Source organism: Pan paniscus, chromosome 21 (genome assembly GCF_029289425.2).
Source record: "Pan paniscus chromosome 21, NHGRI_mPanPan1-v2.0_pri, whole genome shotgun sequence".
Classification (NCBI taxonomy): domain Eukaryota; kingdom Metazoa; phylum Chordata; class Mammalia; order Primates; family Hominidae; genus Pan; species Pan paniscus.
This window is the reverse complement of record NC_073270.2, coordinates 51,273,310-51,289,958: the sequence shown is the minus strand read 5'-3', so window position 1 is coordinate 51,289,958 and position 16,649 is coordinate 51,273,310. Positions and strand designations below refer to the sequence as shown.

At 44.8% G+C, this 16,649-nt stretch overlaps 2 protein-coding genes across 3 annotated transcripts; both read left to right on the top strand.

Moving 5' to 3' along the window:
• Positions 1-259: 259 nt before the first annotated feature.
• Positions 260-9,901, top strand: EPPIN (epididymal peptidase inhibitor). Of its 2 annotated transcripts, XM_003825968.5 has the most exons (4): positions 260-3,255; positions 4,756-4,887; positions 7,662-7,829; positions 8,375-9,901. In XM_003825968.5, exons 1-4 carry the CDS (start codon positions 3,165-3,167, stop codon positions 8,383-8,385), a joined length of 402 nt encoding a protein of 133 aa, XP_003826016.1. In that variant the 5' UTR covers positions 260-3,164; the 3' UTR covers positions 8,386-9,901. The 2 variants fall into 2 exon arrangements, with proteins under 2 accessions (XP_003826016.1, XP_063456946.1); XM_063600876.1 differs by lacking the exon at positions 8,375-9,901 and having other exon boundaries at positions 7,651-7,811.
• Positions 9,902-11,040: 1,139 nt separating this feature from the next.
• On the top strand, positions 11,041-16,341 carry WFDC6 (WAP four-disulfide core domain 6). Its single transcript, XM_008951357.4, has 3 exons — positions 11,041-11,206; positions 12,429-12,559; positions 16,032-16,341. The coding sequence occupies exons 1-3, from the start codon at positions 11,116-11,118 to the stop codon at positions 16,068-16,070; spliced, it is 261 nt and encodes an 86-aa protein (XP_008949605.1). The 5' UTR covers positions 11,041-11,115; the 3' UTR covers positions 16,071-16,341.
• Positions 16,342-16,649: the final 308 nt, after the last annotated feature.

The window sequence follows — 16,649 nt, the reverse complement described above, 5'->3', positions numbered from 1 at the left end:
TATTTGCCTACTCCATATGTCTATCCACTTACTTTTCTTACTCATCTTTCTTCTACAGACCCACTTGCCCATCTAGCCTTTAATTCATCTTCCTATTATTGACCTCTCTCTTCCCCCTTTCTCTGCACACACACACATGCACACACTCTTTCATACCCATCAAAATACATATTCATCATTTCTATACCTAACTCCCTCCATCCCCCTACCAATGCACTCCTCCACCTTTCATTCAAACAGCCTCCATCAATAGGCCCACATATCCCATCACTACCCTATCCATCTTTATATTCAATCCAATCCACTTATTCACCCAATCATCCACCCATCCATAATCCATGCATTCATGTACCCAAACATCCATGCTTTCCTCACTAATCCCTCTCCCTGCTCAACCATCTTCCCACTTATCACACTCTACCAGCCACCCATCCATCCACATAGCTACCTACCTATTCACACACCTACCAATCCCCCCCACCTACCTTGCTCTTCCAGCAAGATGTACTGAGTGTTTATTTGGGGCCTATTCATGTTTTAAGCACTGCGTTCTAGACACAGACCTGTTTAATGGAGTTCAGAGCTTACTTGGGGGAGCAAACATGTAACTTAGTAATAGAGTTAGAGGCAGAGGGAACAACATAGGAAGCCAGTGACAGAGAATCAGTCCATGTGACAGATCTTGGGCTAATGAAAAAGCAGGAGGTGCCAGGTAGAGGCTGATCTTGTTGGTTCTCGTTGGAGTCCCCTGTTCTGAGCACAGGATTGTTCCTGGGAGAGAATTAGCCTGGAGGCAGAGGTAGGGCACCATGCCCTCAATGAGAAAGGATGAAGAAAGGAGAGGCAAAACCCCAGGTGGGTCCTTACCCAGCCTTCTCCAAGAAATTATTGGAGAGAAGGGGCCAAAACCATGATTTATCCCAAGTCCCAAAGACATAAATTTTATTTCACCTGCTTGGAAAGTGAGATGCTTGGATGGGCTTGAAAATTAGGCAAGACAGAATGGAATGAAACAACCAGAAAGATAGTTAATTTATTTTCAATAAAATTTCCGAAATAATGCAGCCTTAATTGGGGACCCTGGGTACCATTTAGAAATTTACTGACTTTGGTGAGCCAAGTTTGCGCCACTGCACTCCAGCCTGGGTGACAGAGTGAGACTCCGTTTCAAAAAAAAAAAAAAGAAATTTACTGACTTTCACTTTGTGGATGTTCAGCCTCTGTCTCCACTAAAGACATTACTTCATTCCTTTAGACTCACCCTTCCTCTCTACCTTCAACTCTACAAGAAAATATTATATCCACACCAAGATCAAAACATGCCCTGGTGTCCTCTGGCAAGAACTTGTGTGCTCAGCTCCCTCTTAATCTTATTTCTGACACTCACTGGCTGGGTGACATTTAGTCAGCATCCTCACTTCTCTGGGCCTTATGATTCCCATCTATAAAATGAGAAATAGGGCTTGATGGTCCCTCAGAGCCCTTCTACTTAGATATTCCAGTTTTCACTCTCTCCTGGGCTGAGTTTGTGAGAATATGGGAAATGAAATGAGTGAAACAGCACTGCTTACAACGTCTTACTCGTTCATTAGAAATTCTAGCCAGGCACGGTGGCTCATGCCTGTAATCCCAACACTTTGGGAGGCTTAGGTGGGCAAATTGCTTGAGGCCAGGAGGTGGAGACCAGCCTGGCCAAGGGCGATACCTCATCTCTACTAAATATACAAAAATTAGCTGTGCATGGTGGTGCATGCCTGTAATCCCAGCTACTTGGGAGGCTGAGGCACGAATTGCTTGAACCGGGAAGGTGGAGGTTGCAGTGAGCCGAGATTGTGCCACTGCACTCCAGCCTGGATGACAGAGCAAGAATGTTTTTAAAGAAAAGAAAAGAAAAGAAAGGAAAGGAGAAGAGAAGAGGAAAGGAAAGGAAAGGAAAAGAGAAGAAAAGAAAAGAAGAAAAAAGAAAAGAAAAATTCGATTCGGTAGTCTCTTCAAGTGAGATTGTCAAGTTGGTGGCATGGGATTCTTACGGGGGCTCTGTCTGTGATCCTAAATTTTGTGACCATATAGTCACTCTCTGATAATAAGGCTGTCTTTGTCTGGCCTCTGTCTGTCATGTAGGAAAATTTGGAGAACAAACTTGGCCCAAAAGGGTAACTCCTAGTTAGAGAAGAAAACGGGAGCCCTCGGGATAACATTTGCTCTGTAAAGAGTGTCTCTCTTCTTCCCAGGACTGGCTGAGTGGCCAGTGTAGATTCCATGGCTGTAGGAAAGGAAAGCTGTCCAAGTTCCCCAGCACCTCTTTCCCACAGCTCCTCTAGCAGCCCAGTTAGAATCCCCAAAGTCTGCTGTGTTACTGAACTTTATTCCACTGCAGTCTCCCAGGCAAGTCCCTTCACTTCATAGTTCCTCAGACATCAAGGAGCTGGCATTGATGATAAAGGCTCCCTCTAAGCGCTGATATCCTCTCTTGCTCTCAGAGCAACAAAACTTTGAGAAACATTCTCTGAAGACTCTGCTATCAGCCTGATTCCTCCCCTACACCCTGCTCTGTGGCAAATCTGTATTCTTTGGCCTTAGTCAATGAATATGAGTGAACCAAAGATACAATAAAAGACAGAAGGATGGGAGGAAACTGTGGGAGAGGGAGAAAGGAACACAGAGACCATGGGGAAAGAGAAACAGTAGACTTAGGCACAGAGAGGCACAGATAAACAATGAGATACCAAGAGACCGACAGAGACACATTGTCAGAGACAAGCAGAAGGAGTGTGCTAGTAAGTGTGCACGTACGATGGAAAATGAATGAAGAATGAGGACATTCCACCACTCTCCAAGTTATCAAGATGAAGACCCAAGATGGTGGCATTCACTCTGAAGGTAGCCTGGAAAGTGAGAGACACGCTTTGCCCACTCCCTGTGGTTGACTAGAGCCCCCAGCCCAGTGCAGCCTAGGGGTGTAAGGATCAAGATCCATTCAATAAGAGACCCTTCCTCCCAAGCTGTGAGCTGTGGGTGCCAGTTAGTCCCATTTGTGACCTTGGGAACTTAGTGTTCCCAGCAAGAAAGGGGGTGGCTGGCTTGTCTCCAGTTCTTATATCCAAGGTGCAGCAGCTGAGCATTCCGAATTCGGGAACCACCAGAAAGGCTGGCCTCTCTTCAACATGGGATCTTCTGGACTTTTGAGCCTCCTGGTGCTATTCGTCCTCTTAGCGAATGTCCAGGGACCTGGTCTGACTGATTGGTTATTTCCCAGTAAGTATTGGCCTCAGCCCTTACCCTAGAGAGAGGGGAGTTTGCTGGGAGGAAGGAACAGGGAAGAACTCTTCAGATGTGGGTTGCTTTCCACCATCTTAGCCCAGGTCCCGGGTTGGGAGAGGAGAGAGATATTTGTAAGATCCCTCCTGTGGAAGATCCCTTCTGGGAATGCAGTAACCCCGATTTAGGCAATCCCCACTTTCAGCCCCTTTGAAGTGGAGGGTCTTTATCAAGGAGGTGGAGGAGAGTCACAGGATCTAGCTTTCAGGGGAGTCGCTACAGGAATCCGGGAAACCAAGGGACCTTCTCCTTACCCCACAAGCAAAACAGGCCCCTTCCTTGAGGCATCATCTCTATCCACTCTTGGTTCTTTCAAATGTAGTCCCATAAAGTGTCCCTGTATCCCTAGGGGTTCCCTAACTTTGAGATAAAGGACAGCATCCAGAAGTCTCTTTAAACTTAAGACACATTAGTTGTGGAATATTAATTCCATGACTATAATGTAACAATGATCATTGGTATCATTTGCTGAACACTCAGGAAGTAAGGATTTCTGAAAAGGGATTTCTAAAACAACAGAGGGATCTGGAATCAGACTTAGTGGGTTCAAATCTTGGTAGCCCTGTAATCTTGGGCAAGTTACTTAAATTTCATGGGTCTCAGTTTCCCATTCATGTGTAAAATGGGGGTATTAATAGAACTTCCTTCATAGAGCAATTATAAAGATTAAATGAGATCATACATTTAAAATGCTTAGAAGAGTGCTCGGCTTATGGTAAATACTTAGCAAATGTTAGATAATATGACTGTGCATCAGTTACTTTGATTAGGGCTTTATATACTTTGTCTCATTGTTTTCTCACAAAATCCGTAAGGGCAAAATGATTTTACAGATGATGAAACCAAGGTTCAGAGAGGGTCAGAATTCAGACCAAGTCAGAATTCAAAATCTAAACTGGCTCCGGGGTAAGTGATACTAATTGCTGTATAATACTACCACCTAGAGGAACTTCCAAACATGGATTCCTCAACAAGGCCAAAAAGACCGCATTGGCTTACATCAGTGGCCCACAATGGTGTGATTTTGCCTTCCAGGGGACCTTTGCAGTGCCTGGAGACATTTTCAGTTGTTACAATCAGGGGGTGCTACTGGATTCTGATGGGAAGAGGCCTGGGATGCTGCTAAACATCCTACAATCCCCAGTTCAGCCCCCCAAACAAAGAATTATCCAGCCCAAATATCACCGGTGGTTGAGAAATTCTGCCTTAGATGGGATGGAGCTGGGGGGTGGGAATAGAGGGAGGAGAGGTCACTGGGGAGTGGTGGGGGTGTAGGCAGTAGGGAAGTGAGTGAGGCTGCCCTGAGGAAAAGAACTCCTGGGGGCAAGCAAACTGAAAGCAAACTTCCCTGACTCTCTAGAATTGCCTTGTGTCTGGCAAAGTGGGGAGACACTATGCTCTCTAAGGCACACGGGTGTAAAACTGCTCTTTCCCTAGGGAGATGTCCCAAAATCAGAGAAGAATGTGAATTTCAAGAAAGGGATGTGTGTACAAAGGACAGACAATGCCAGGACAACAAGAAGTGTTGTGTCTTCAGCTGCGGAAAAAAATGTTTAGATCTCAAACAAGGTAATATTCAGAGCTGCAGAATAACCAACCCCTCCTCCCTCTGTCCTCACCTTCTGCCTTCCTGGACTGGCTTTGTGCCCTGATCGCTGAGGGCTGGTCTCTGGCAAAACTGCTGGACTTGGGAGACCTGCGATTTAGATTCATTACTGTGCCAAATATGGTGTGTGCCATTAGGAATGACCTTATCCTATCAGGTAATGTCTGAGACTCAGTTTCCCAGAACAAATCATTGGTGAATCAGTGGCATTGAATCAGATTCTTTTGGCTATTTGGATACCTGTCACTCTTATAATTTTTTGAGCTCCCAGGTGGCCATTGTTGCCCTAACATATGCTGCAAGTGATAAATTAAGCAATTTATATTTCCTAACTTTTTTGCTATGGAGTGACCACCTCTCTGCCTACACAAATCCAACTTTGCACCAAAACACCTCTCCTGACTGCTCCAGAACAGAGGGTTTTTCCTGTCTGCTGCATCTTAGTTTCATGCCCATCTCCCTGGGATGCAAAAAGACTATCAAAGATTCTGTTTTTATTCATTCAACAAATACTGATTGAGTGCCTCTGAGACCCACAATAGGATTTGGTCTGCTCAGTATGGTCAGGGGGGTTGGGATTGCCTTCTCTGAGAAAGCAAATCTAGAGTTGAGTTGAGAAAGATGGGTAATGTTTTAGGCAAAAAGTGGGTGGAGGGGTTTTCCAGGCACAGGCAGTAGCATGCACAAAGGCTCAGTGGTGGGGCCTTGGGAGTCCAGAACGCAGAGTGAGCACGAGCATGGTACAAGGAAAACAGATTCTGGGTGGGCAGAGATCAAACAATTCAGGTATGGTGGGCCAGATTAAAGAGTCTTGCCTGGATCCCAAGGGCCATGGCAATCCACCGAGGCGGGGCATCACATGACCAGGTTCATACTACATCTATCGAGTTTAAAATAGGAGGAACAGAGTATCTTAAAGGACTTCAAGATGATAGAAATGGTGGCCGGAACTAGAGGTAGCTGAGGGGATGAAGAAGAGTAGGACGTGCTTGAAAGAAAGAGTAGGACATAGGAGGCAAAGTTAACAGGACTTGACAGAGAAGTAGAGTGGGCAGGTTAGGGGGCTAAGTCACTCATATGCCAGCAGGTAAGGATTCTGAATTCAGCCATCCTGAGTTCAACTCTTACCTCCAGTTTTTACGAGCCTTTTTGTCTTGGATAAATTAACGACTTTCCCTCACTGTGAGTCAGTTTCCTCAGAAAATAAAAGGATCAGTGTAAAAGATTATTTTGAGGATCCAATTGATCTGCATGATGTGCTTAGAATAATGCCTGGCACACAGTAGCCACCTGATACCTATTCGCTTATTTGTAATTCTTGGCTAAGGGCTCCTAAATAGCAAAGATCATGCCTTTTCTCTGTTCCTTGAAGCATTGAGCACATAATAGGTGCTCAATGAATAATTTATTCAGTTCAGATCAGGATACATTTCATTTATCCTCAACGTTCCATAAGGTTCTATACTGTGCCAGGCTACCTGTTAGGAACTGGGATGCCAAGATGAAAGCAGATACACTAGAAACTCACTCCCTGCTCACTAGAAACTCACAGCCTCAGGGATGAGACTGAAGATATAAACAAATGAAAAATGAATGCACAAGACTCTGAGGCAAGGTGTGGCAGTGAGGAATGTAGAATGGAGTCAAGAGAGACATCACAGCAGTTGATGTCTGAGAAAGGTTTTGAAGGAAGAAGAGTGTCACTGTGAGCAGTGCAAAGGGATGGAGGTATAGAGGTAGCACGGTGTGTTGAATATTGCTGGAGCATGTGGCTCAAAGGGGTTCTGTGGCAGGAGAGGAGGCCAGCGTCACAGTAGGAGCCAGACAATGAAGGGCCTTGTGGGTCATGGGAGGACATTGTCATAGAGTGAAGGTAGGTCTTATCTGTGCAATGACATGATAAGCCTGGCTCTCAGATCCATCAGATCCTTCTCTCTGGTGGGAAGCATGAAGGATTGATTGGAGGGGCCAGGAATGGAGGAAGGGGGATCAATCTGAGGTTACCTCAACAGTCCAGGCATGAGACACTGAGGCTTATATTAAAGAGACTGGCAGAGAGGTGAGCTATTAGGAGGTAAAAATCAACAGGACCTAATTGTTTAGCAGTGGAGACTTACCCAAATGGAACTGTGTAAGCATTATTTAGTTGGGACCTGCATTTGTTTGGTAGAGTTGCTATAACAAAGTACCACTGACTGGGAGTCTTAAACAACAGAAATGTATTGTCTCACAGTTCCTCAGGCTAGAAATCCGAGATCAAGGTATCAGCACGGTTGGTTCCTTGTCAGGGTTATGGGGAAGAAGCATGTTCCATTCCTCTCCCCTGGCTTCTGGGGCTTTGCTGGCAATCTTTGGTGTTCTTTGGCTTGTAGACACATCACCCCAATCTCTGCCTTCACATTCATATGGTGTTCTCACAGTGTGTGTGCCTCTGTCCAAATTAACCTGTTTGTATAAGGACACCAGTCATATTGGTATAGGGGCCAACCCTATTTTGGTCTGACCTCATTTTAGCTAATTACACCTGCAACAACCCTATCTCCAGGGATGCAGATGCCCACTCTGGGGTCTCCTTGCAAATGTGTGCAATATGTCAGTGGAGCTGTGCTCCTGCCATGTGATAAGGGTAAAGGAGCCTATTCCAGTTTCATCTATAGTAGTTGCCAGGGAGAATAATAACAACTGTTTATTTCTGGAGTGGGCACACTGAGTTTTCAACTCTGGAGTCTCTCTGCAGATGTATGCAAAATGCCAAAAGAAACTGGCCCCTGTCTGGCTTATTTTCTTCGTTGGTGGTATGACAAGAAAAATAATACTTGCTCCATGTTTGTCTATGGTGGCTGCCAGGGAAACAATAACAACTTCCAGTCCAAAGCCAACTGCCTGAACACCTGCAAGAATAAACGTAAGTTCTAGGGGCCCCGGTCTTTCATCCTCTCCAGTCCCATGCTGGGAGGTCTGGGTGTTGGCTGGTCCATTCCAGGACAGCTACATCTTTGGCAGACCTGGTGCTGACAGAACCAGCTCTGATCAGGAGGTAAGAATGCACCTGGCAAAAGGCTAGACAAAGTTACTTTCTGAGTATGAGGAACTGAGGATGAGAAGGGATGTAGAAGTAATCAATGCTGGCAAGTATGAGGGGAATTAGGAGTGGTGGAGGAAGGGTGTAGAAGTGGTGAAATCTCAGAGATGAATTGCAGAAGAGGCACAGGACGCTAAACTTAAGACACGTTGACCAACCAACCCTTCTAAGCCATCATTGTCTCAACACAACTCTTTGGCAGCGATTCACTCCTATTTGTTTTTCCTTGAAGGAGATGGAGAGCTCCCCAAAGCAAACCCACTACTTTTTAGTGTCTTTCTGTGCAAAGATGTATAAACATAACTTCAAGCTCCAAAGATGAGCTGAACCCAAGATGCTCAGCTGTTTCTGTCCTACGTTCTCTACAGGCTTTCCCTGATTGGATAAGGATGCGCTGGAAGAACTGCCAGAATGTGGCTCATGCTCTGAGTACTGTTCCTGTACCTGACTGATGCTCCAGACTGGCTTCCAGTTTCACTCTCAGCATTCCAAGATCTTAGCCCTTCCCAGAACAGAATGCTTGCATCTACCTCCTCTTCCTCCATCTTTGGCTCTTTTGATGCACAATATCCATCCGTTTTGATTTCATCTTTATGTCCCCTTTATCTCCAACTTCTAGAACTCCCAGTTTATACCTGTGTCACTCTCAATTTTTTCCAGTAAAGTACTTGATGTAGTCCTGTGCCTTGAGGCTGAGTGATTGACATCTTTTTGGCACATTACACTTTGCAGAGTAAGGGATCATTGAGGCTTCTGGTGACATCATTCAAGGGAGTGAAGACAATCAGAACTTTGAGAGTTCAGAGTTCCAGGAATATTGTTATTGTTATCTTCCTCTGCTTCTACAAAAGATTGTAAAACCCTTTTTAGGCAAGGGCCCAAGGACAGTGCCTTAGTTTGGATCCTCTAGAAACTAACCCTGGAAAAAGGGCATGGGTGCAGGTAGTTTGTTTGAGAGATCTCCCAAGACATACAAGATGGGGAGTGAGATGAGTAATTCAGGGAAGAGAAGGGAAGAGAGAAGAGTCTATTATGAGCTGGTTACTACTGTGGCTCAATCCTACTGGGGACCTTTTAAAGAATCATGTAAAACAGGCTTACAAATTTTCTTTTTAAAAATATTTTATTTTATTTTACGTTCCGGGATACATGTGCAGGACCTGCAGGTTTGTTACATAGGTAAGCCTGTGCCATGGTGGTTTGCTGCACCTATCAACCCATTACCTGGGTATTAAGCCCCACATGCATTAGCTATTTATCCTGATGCTTTCCCTCCCCCTGCCCCCTCAACAGTCCACGTGTTCTCATTGTTCATCTCCCACTTACAAGTGAGAACATGCGGTATTTACTTTTGTTCCTGCGTTACTTTGCTGAGGATAACGGCTTCCAGCTTCATCCATGTCCCTGCAAAGGACGTGATCTCATTTCTTTTTATGGCTGCATAGTATTCCATGGCATATATGTACCACATTTTCTTTTTCCAGCCTATCGTTGATGGATATTTGGGTTGATTCCATGTTTTTGCTATTGTAAATAGTGCTGCAGTGAACATACACACGCATGTATCTTTATAAAAGAATGATTTATATTCCTTTGAGGGTATACCCAGTAATGGGATTGCTGGGTCAAATGGTATTTCTGGTTCTAGATCTTTCAGGAATTGGCACACTCTCTTCCACAATGGTTGAACTAATTTACATTCCCAACAGTGTAAAAGCATTCGTGTTTCTCCACAGCTTTACCAGCATCTGTTGTTTCTGGACTTTTTAATAATCACCATTCTGACTGGCATGAGATGGTATCTCATTGTGGTTTTGATTTGCATTTCTCTGATGATCACTGGTGTTGAGCTTTTTTTCACGTTTGTTGGCCGCATAAATGTCTTCTTTTGAGAAGTGTCTGTTCATGTCCTTTGCCCACTTTTCAATGGGGTTGTTAGGTTTTTTTCTTGTAAATTTGTTTAAGTTCCTTGTAGATTCTGGATATCAGACCACAAATTTTCTTAATCTGTCTCCAGTGATGGGAAAGCTAAGCTATTTGTCCACTGATTCCCAATGCCCACTGGATGCCAGGGATACTAAATCCCTCGCTCTTTCAAACTGTTATACTTGCAAGCTATACAAGCTCCCTGGGGGCCAGAGAAAACCCACAGCAGAAAAGTAGGGACTGATGCTAGAGGTAGGAGGCTGTCAATGTGCATTGGCTATTATTTGGCCATAAAAAGGAATGAACTTCTCACTCACCACTGATGACATGCCTTGCTGCACACACACCCTGCTGCCACCCTGCAGAAATGCTTCCATTACCCACAGTCCTTTGCCAGATGGAACTGATGCCCAGGTAACTGGCTCCTCACCTCCTTCGGGCTTATACCAAGGATATAAAACTTGGTACAGATGCTCAAGCGTTAATGCTTCAGGGTGTGACTTTTAATCCAATGCTGTAGCTGTGACAACAGGGAAAAACGGAGAACAGAGTTGGAGAAGTCCCAAAGTAATGAAAGAAGTTATTTACTGTTGCAAAATCAAACAACTTAAAGGATAAATGTAACTGATCTTTACATACAAAAGAAGAGAGAGGGAAGTGAAGGGCGGGGAGAAAGAGAGACAGACAGAGACTCCCTGAGAAAAAGACAGGCACAGAGTAAAAGACATACAGATGCACAGAAAAGAGAAGAAACAGAGTGAGAAAAATAAAACATAAGAATAGACATGTCAGGAGAAGAGTGAAATTAGAAAGAAGGAAGAGAGCTAGCATACTGTTAACCTGCAAACTCCCCCTGGGAAATGGAAGACTCTGGAGTTAAACCTCCCCTTCTGCTAAGGGAGCCTGGAAAGCCCAAGACAACATGTGCCCTCTTTCCCTGGTAGACCAGAAAGCCTCAGATTGCTGAGGATTAGGAGCCGCCTATCCCCCAGGGTAGGTACCAGGTAGTCCCACTGATGGCCTCAGGGATCTGGTGTTCCTGATGGGGGAGTCTGGCTGGCTTGTCTCCAGGGCTGTCTCTTAAGGTGCTGGGCCACACCGGGGCAGGCAAAGTGCAGATGTAGGAGCTGCTGAGGAGCAGTTCTTAGTTTTGGTGCCATCAACCAGGCCAGTACTTCCTAAAATGGGACTCTCAGGACTTCTGCCAATCCTGGTACCATTCATCCTTTTGGGGGACATCCAGGAACCTGGGCACGCTGAAGGCATCCTTGGCAGTAAGTATTGGGAACTCCGTCCTTGCAATGGGGAAAGGAAACTCAGTGGGGAGGAAGGAACAAAGAATAATTTTGCAGCTGAGAAATTATTTTCTCCACCTCTGCCTGGAATTCCAGGTGGGAAAGAGGGGAGCTATTTGAAGTCTCTTGGTAAGAGACTCCCTTGGTGAATACAGGCATCCAAATCTGTGGCAAGTGACTCCTTGCTGCCATTCCAAAGAGTTCTTCCTGGAGGTGCCTGGACCTAGAGCTCATGAAATGAACTAAGAAGGAGTAGTAAGCCCAAGGAAGTCTCCCACAAGAAAAACAGGCTGCTCCCCACAACACCACCTGTGTCAACTTCCAAATGTTCTCATTGCAGCCCCCACACCCATACCCACAGAGGACCCTGGTCTTTGGGTTAAAGAATGGTCTCCAGAAGTCCCTTGGAATGCTGAAATGTGAAGACTCACAATTAGCAGCTAACTGTACTGGGCACTGAAAATTAGTGGTTGAAAGTGAGCACTCAGGAGCCACACATTGTAGGTTCAAACCTGGCTCCACCCCTGAGTAGCTGTGTGATCTTGGGCAAATTCACATAATCTCCTTATGCTTCCAATTCTTCTGTTTACAAAATGTGAATATTAAGCGTACTTACCCATAGATTTGTAATGAGGATTAAGGAGAAAAGGCAGCTCACAGTAAGTGCTTCATCCATATTACTCATTGTTACGTTACATTGCCCCAGGCAGTTTGACAATGGCTTGTCAAACTGTGTTGCTGGTTAGTCTTCAAAGCAACCCTATGGGCAAATGAGGAAATCAAGGCTCAGAGAGAGTGCCTGGCACACCAAGCATCTCACAGAATTCAAAAGCCCAGCTATCTGATGCCAGAAATGTTAATCTCAATCATCGAGAGCCACAGCGCCTCCTGGGGGAGCAACCAAGCACAGCAAGGCTGAGTGACCGGAACAGTCTTAGAGGAATGCGTCTTTCTCTCAGGAATCTCATAGATGGTGCGGGTAGGGGGTAGGGGTTGGTTTAGGCATCCGATGGTGAGTTGTTATGGGGTTGGGGATGTGAGCAGTGTTGTGAAACTCCTGAGCCCCCTGAGGGCCACTACCTTCTGGGGACAGGTGAAGTGGAAACAAAGTTCTCTAACTCTGGAGGGGTGCCCTGGGCTCGGGGAGGGGGAGCACTGGCTCCTTTAAGGCCTCGAGGGAATATATCTTCCCCTCCCTTAGAGCCGTGTTCCAAAATCAAAGTGGAATGCGAAGTGGAAGAAATAGACCAGTGTACCAAACCCAGAGATTGCCCAGAAAACATGAAATGTTGCCTGTTCAGCCGTGGAAAGAAATGTTTAGACTTCAGAAAGGTAACTCAGATGCTTCCTAAATTACCCAGTGCCCTCACCTCCTATCTCCACCTGCACTGCACTATCTCTGTCTCCTGGTTCACTGATGGCTGGTCTCTGACCAAGAGTTTAGGTGCCTCTTCTACTTGACACAAATCTGCCAGTCCTGGACTTGGGAGACATGGATTTTATTTCATTTCTTCCTCTATTTTGGTAAGTGTTGTGAACAATGTAGTTTTCCTTTCTGGGCCTCAGTTTCCCTTTCTGGGCCTCAGTTTCCCTTTCCATAAGACAGGTGTGGATATTGGACCACATGGACTCTTGGCTACTCTTCAGTGATTCTCGAGATGCCAAGTAGTCACCAAAGTCTCATCAAATGCCAACATTGTGTCAGGTTATATGATAGCTATAAGAGACAGGTATATAATCTGTATTTCCTGGCTTTTTTCTCTAGGCCTGTCTACATAAATCCAGGATGCCTTCCCTGACCACCTTAGACCGCCTACACTCTTTCTTCTCTGCCCATATTATTGAGCTCTAAAGAAGATCATCAAGGACCATTCATTCATTCTATTCATTCAACAAATATTGATTGGTGCCCCTGACACCCATGATGGGTTCCACTTGCTCATTGTGGCCAGGAAGGTCAGAAAAGTTTTTCTGGGAAAGAGATCCATGATTTAAGATCTGAAAGATGAGTACTTAGACCAAAAATGGGAAGAAATAGCCTTTCAGGCCAGGTAATAGGATATGCAAAGGCTCTGTGGCAGGAGGCAGGATGTTCAGGCCTAGAAAGGCTAGAAAGCAGAGAGTGAGCAAGAGACAAGAAACAGGAAACTGGTAGTGTATATTCAGGGCAACTTGAATCTGTATTCCCAAGTGGCCATCCTCAAGTTTTGGGGTCAAATAAATGCCCTACTTAATGATATTTTCTGAATCTTGTTACTTTAGGTTGACATACCTTTCAAGACAATAACTAGGTTTTCAGTGCTTTGATAAAACCTCAAATGTGTGGCCTTCCAGCCAGGCATCTGTGGTTTCATATTGTTCAAGCATTTGTTGCATCCCTATGGATTGCAGCTCTCTATAGGTTCGCTGTTGCTGAACCAAGAAATAAGGCATACACAGATTTCTAGAGAAATTGTAATTCTATAACAGATTTTCAGGAGATGAGGAAGGCTGGTATCTTTCAGAGTACAAAGTGATTTTGGAATTGAAAGAATTTCTTTGGGTTAAAGTTTGTCACTGACTTGTGTTCCTGAACCATGAAGCATGAATATGTGGGCTAAGAAATAGTTTCTCTTGATAAATAAACAAATAACAAATTTTAAAAAGAGAGGAAGATGAAGCTGGGCTAGATGGGGGAAGGAGAGCTGGTAAGGGATCTGGTCTTGATCCTAACAGCAATGGATTAACCTATATTCAAATCCCTTACCATCTGTGTGGCCTCAAGAAAGTTATTTAGCCTCTCTAAACCTTAGTTTTCTCATCTGCATAATGAGAACAATGAGAGGACCTACTTTACAAGATTAAATGTTAATAGATGTCAACTACTAAGAACACTAATCAATGCTATAATTGTTGTTTTGTTGTGCTGACACTAATCAATGCTACAATTGTTGTTTTGTCGTGCTTCAGACCTGAGGTTCTAAAGAACTCTATTTGTACCTCATAACACTATGGGCAAAATAATTGCTCAATAAATGCTTAAGATCAGGGTAGATTTGAGTTTTGGGTTTTTTTTTTTCTGTGAATACTCCTGAAGCATCCTCTCTATGCCAAATTACCTGCTAGAAACTGCTGTATCAAGATGGCATAAGATGCAATCCCCTCTCAAAAACCTCACATTCTCATGGAGGAATCAGAAAATATGAACAAGAAAGTAAATGGAAATGATAAATGTGTGTGCAAGACTGAGAAGCAACGAAGAAAAGCAAAGAGTAAAGAATGAATCCAGGAAAGACTGCATAAAAGAGTCAATGTCCAGAAAGGGTTTTAAAGAATGAACAAGAGTTCACTTAGCAAGAGGGGGCTGGATATGTCAGGCATGTGCAAAGGCACAGGGTGTGTAAGAAAGTGCTATTTTTAGAGCATAAGTTTGGGAAGTTGGGTGTTGGGGCAGCATAAGAAATAAAGCTGGAGAGGAGAAGGAGAAAATGGATTCTGAAGTCCCTCTGGGTTTGGTAGAACTTTATCCTGTGCCCAGCAGATCGGCCATTCTGGAAACCAATGTTGAGCAGATTGGAGAAGTCTTGGAGATCAGCTGGTGGCCTTTCATGGAGTCCTTGCAAAAGATAATTATGCTTGAATTAAGAAAGCAGCCGAAAGGAAATAAAGGAGAGCTATTTAGGAGGCAAAATCAGCCAGATTTAGTGTTCAGATGTTGGGGAGGCAAGGAAAAAGAAGCCATGTGATGTCACAGCTGCTCCTTCCAACAGCCCCGTTAGGCGAGCAGGTTGGGATTTTGTATTCTCATCTTACAGATGAGGAAGTCAAGGACCAGAGAGGTAAAATGAGTGGTCAGGGTTCACACTGAATTGGGAACAGAGCCCTGAGGCAAATTTGCTTCTCAGTGGAGACAAAGGGAATGGTGGCCAGAGAAGGGGAGAGATGGACATTCTCCAGGGAGACAGGCACCCAAACAGCTCTGTTCTGCGATCTCCCTGCAGATATATGCAGTATGCCACAGGAGGCTGGCCCCTGCCTGGCCTCCATACCACACTGGTGGTACAATAAAAAAAACTAAGATCTGCTCCGAATTCATCTATGGCGGTAGCCAGGGGAACAATAACAACTTCCAAACTGAAGCTGTCTGTCTGGTCACCTGCAAAAAATACCATAAGTCCCAGAGATCCCGGTCTCCTGTGCTCACCAAGGCCACACTGGGAGGTCTGGGTGTTGGCTGGTCCATTCCAAGACCTGGGTGGCCCTGGGGATGACAAAACCAGCTCCAATGCAGAAGTATAAGTAGAAGGATATTTTGGGAAAGAGGGTGGGAAGGGAGGGATTAGTCAAAGGGATATTGGCAAGTATGAGGTGAGTAGTGGGTGTAGAGAGAAAACAGAAGTGGTGGAGTATCCCAGACCAGGTCAGACGGAAGCCCGGTAAACCCAGCCCAGCCCTGGGCACCATTCATCAGCCAATCATTATAGTCCTTTACTTCTCACTAAACCTTGTTGCTACTTCTCTTCCTTTGAAAGGTTATTTCTAACCAGGGCAACCACATAGTTTATTGGCCAAACCAAATCACTTTTGAAAGTGTCTCAAGGTGAGGTGCCATTAATTATTACACTGAGACAACAGGCATAAACTGGGACTCTACTGGACAAGTCAGAACTCATGATCATTCTAGGAGCCCCCAAACTCACCTTCATTCCATTCCTGCCCAAAGATGTAAAAATGATCCCACCTCCTTTTTCCCATTAGGTGCAAGATTTGGTTCCTAATGTGGTCAGGGTCCAAGCATCTCACCCTTTATTCTTCTGCTTCACAGGTCAGCCTTACTTTATACCATAAGGAGGAGCTTGAATAACCTCCAGGATTTGGCTCATAATCCAGGCCTCTCTCCACGTGTGCCTGATTGATGCTCCAAATTGGCTTCCACGGGCCAAACCTTGGCTGTTCCAGAAACTGAACCCCAGGAATTGCTTACACACTTTCTTCCAGCGTAGCATCTCTTCAAACACAATGCTCTTCCCCTTGACCACTTCTCAGTATGAAACTCTATGTCTTCAACTTTCAGACCCCCCATTTATTTGTATGAAGGCTTCAGTTGCCTTAATAAAGTGCTCTGTGGGGTCCGATCTCTCCGAGGCTGAATAATTCACATCTGCAATATGCTGATATTGACATACACTCACATCTCTCTATATGCAATTTTCAGAGAACAAAAAGCCATTGCATTTTCTGGTGACACCAAAAAAGGGAGAGAGTATGAAAATCCTGCAAATTGAGAATGCTAGTGACATTGTTACTTTGGTAAAGTTGTCGTTAAGATGCTGAAGAATGGAGCCAGTGCAGATCCAGATTTTGTATGGTCTAAACCTGATAAATGAGGAGCTCCTTTAGAAACCAAGCACAGGCTGGGCACGGTGGCTCACGCCTGTAATCC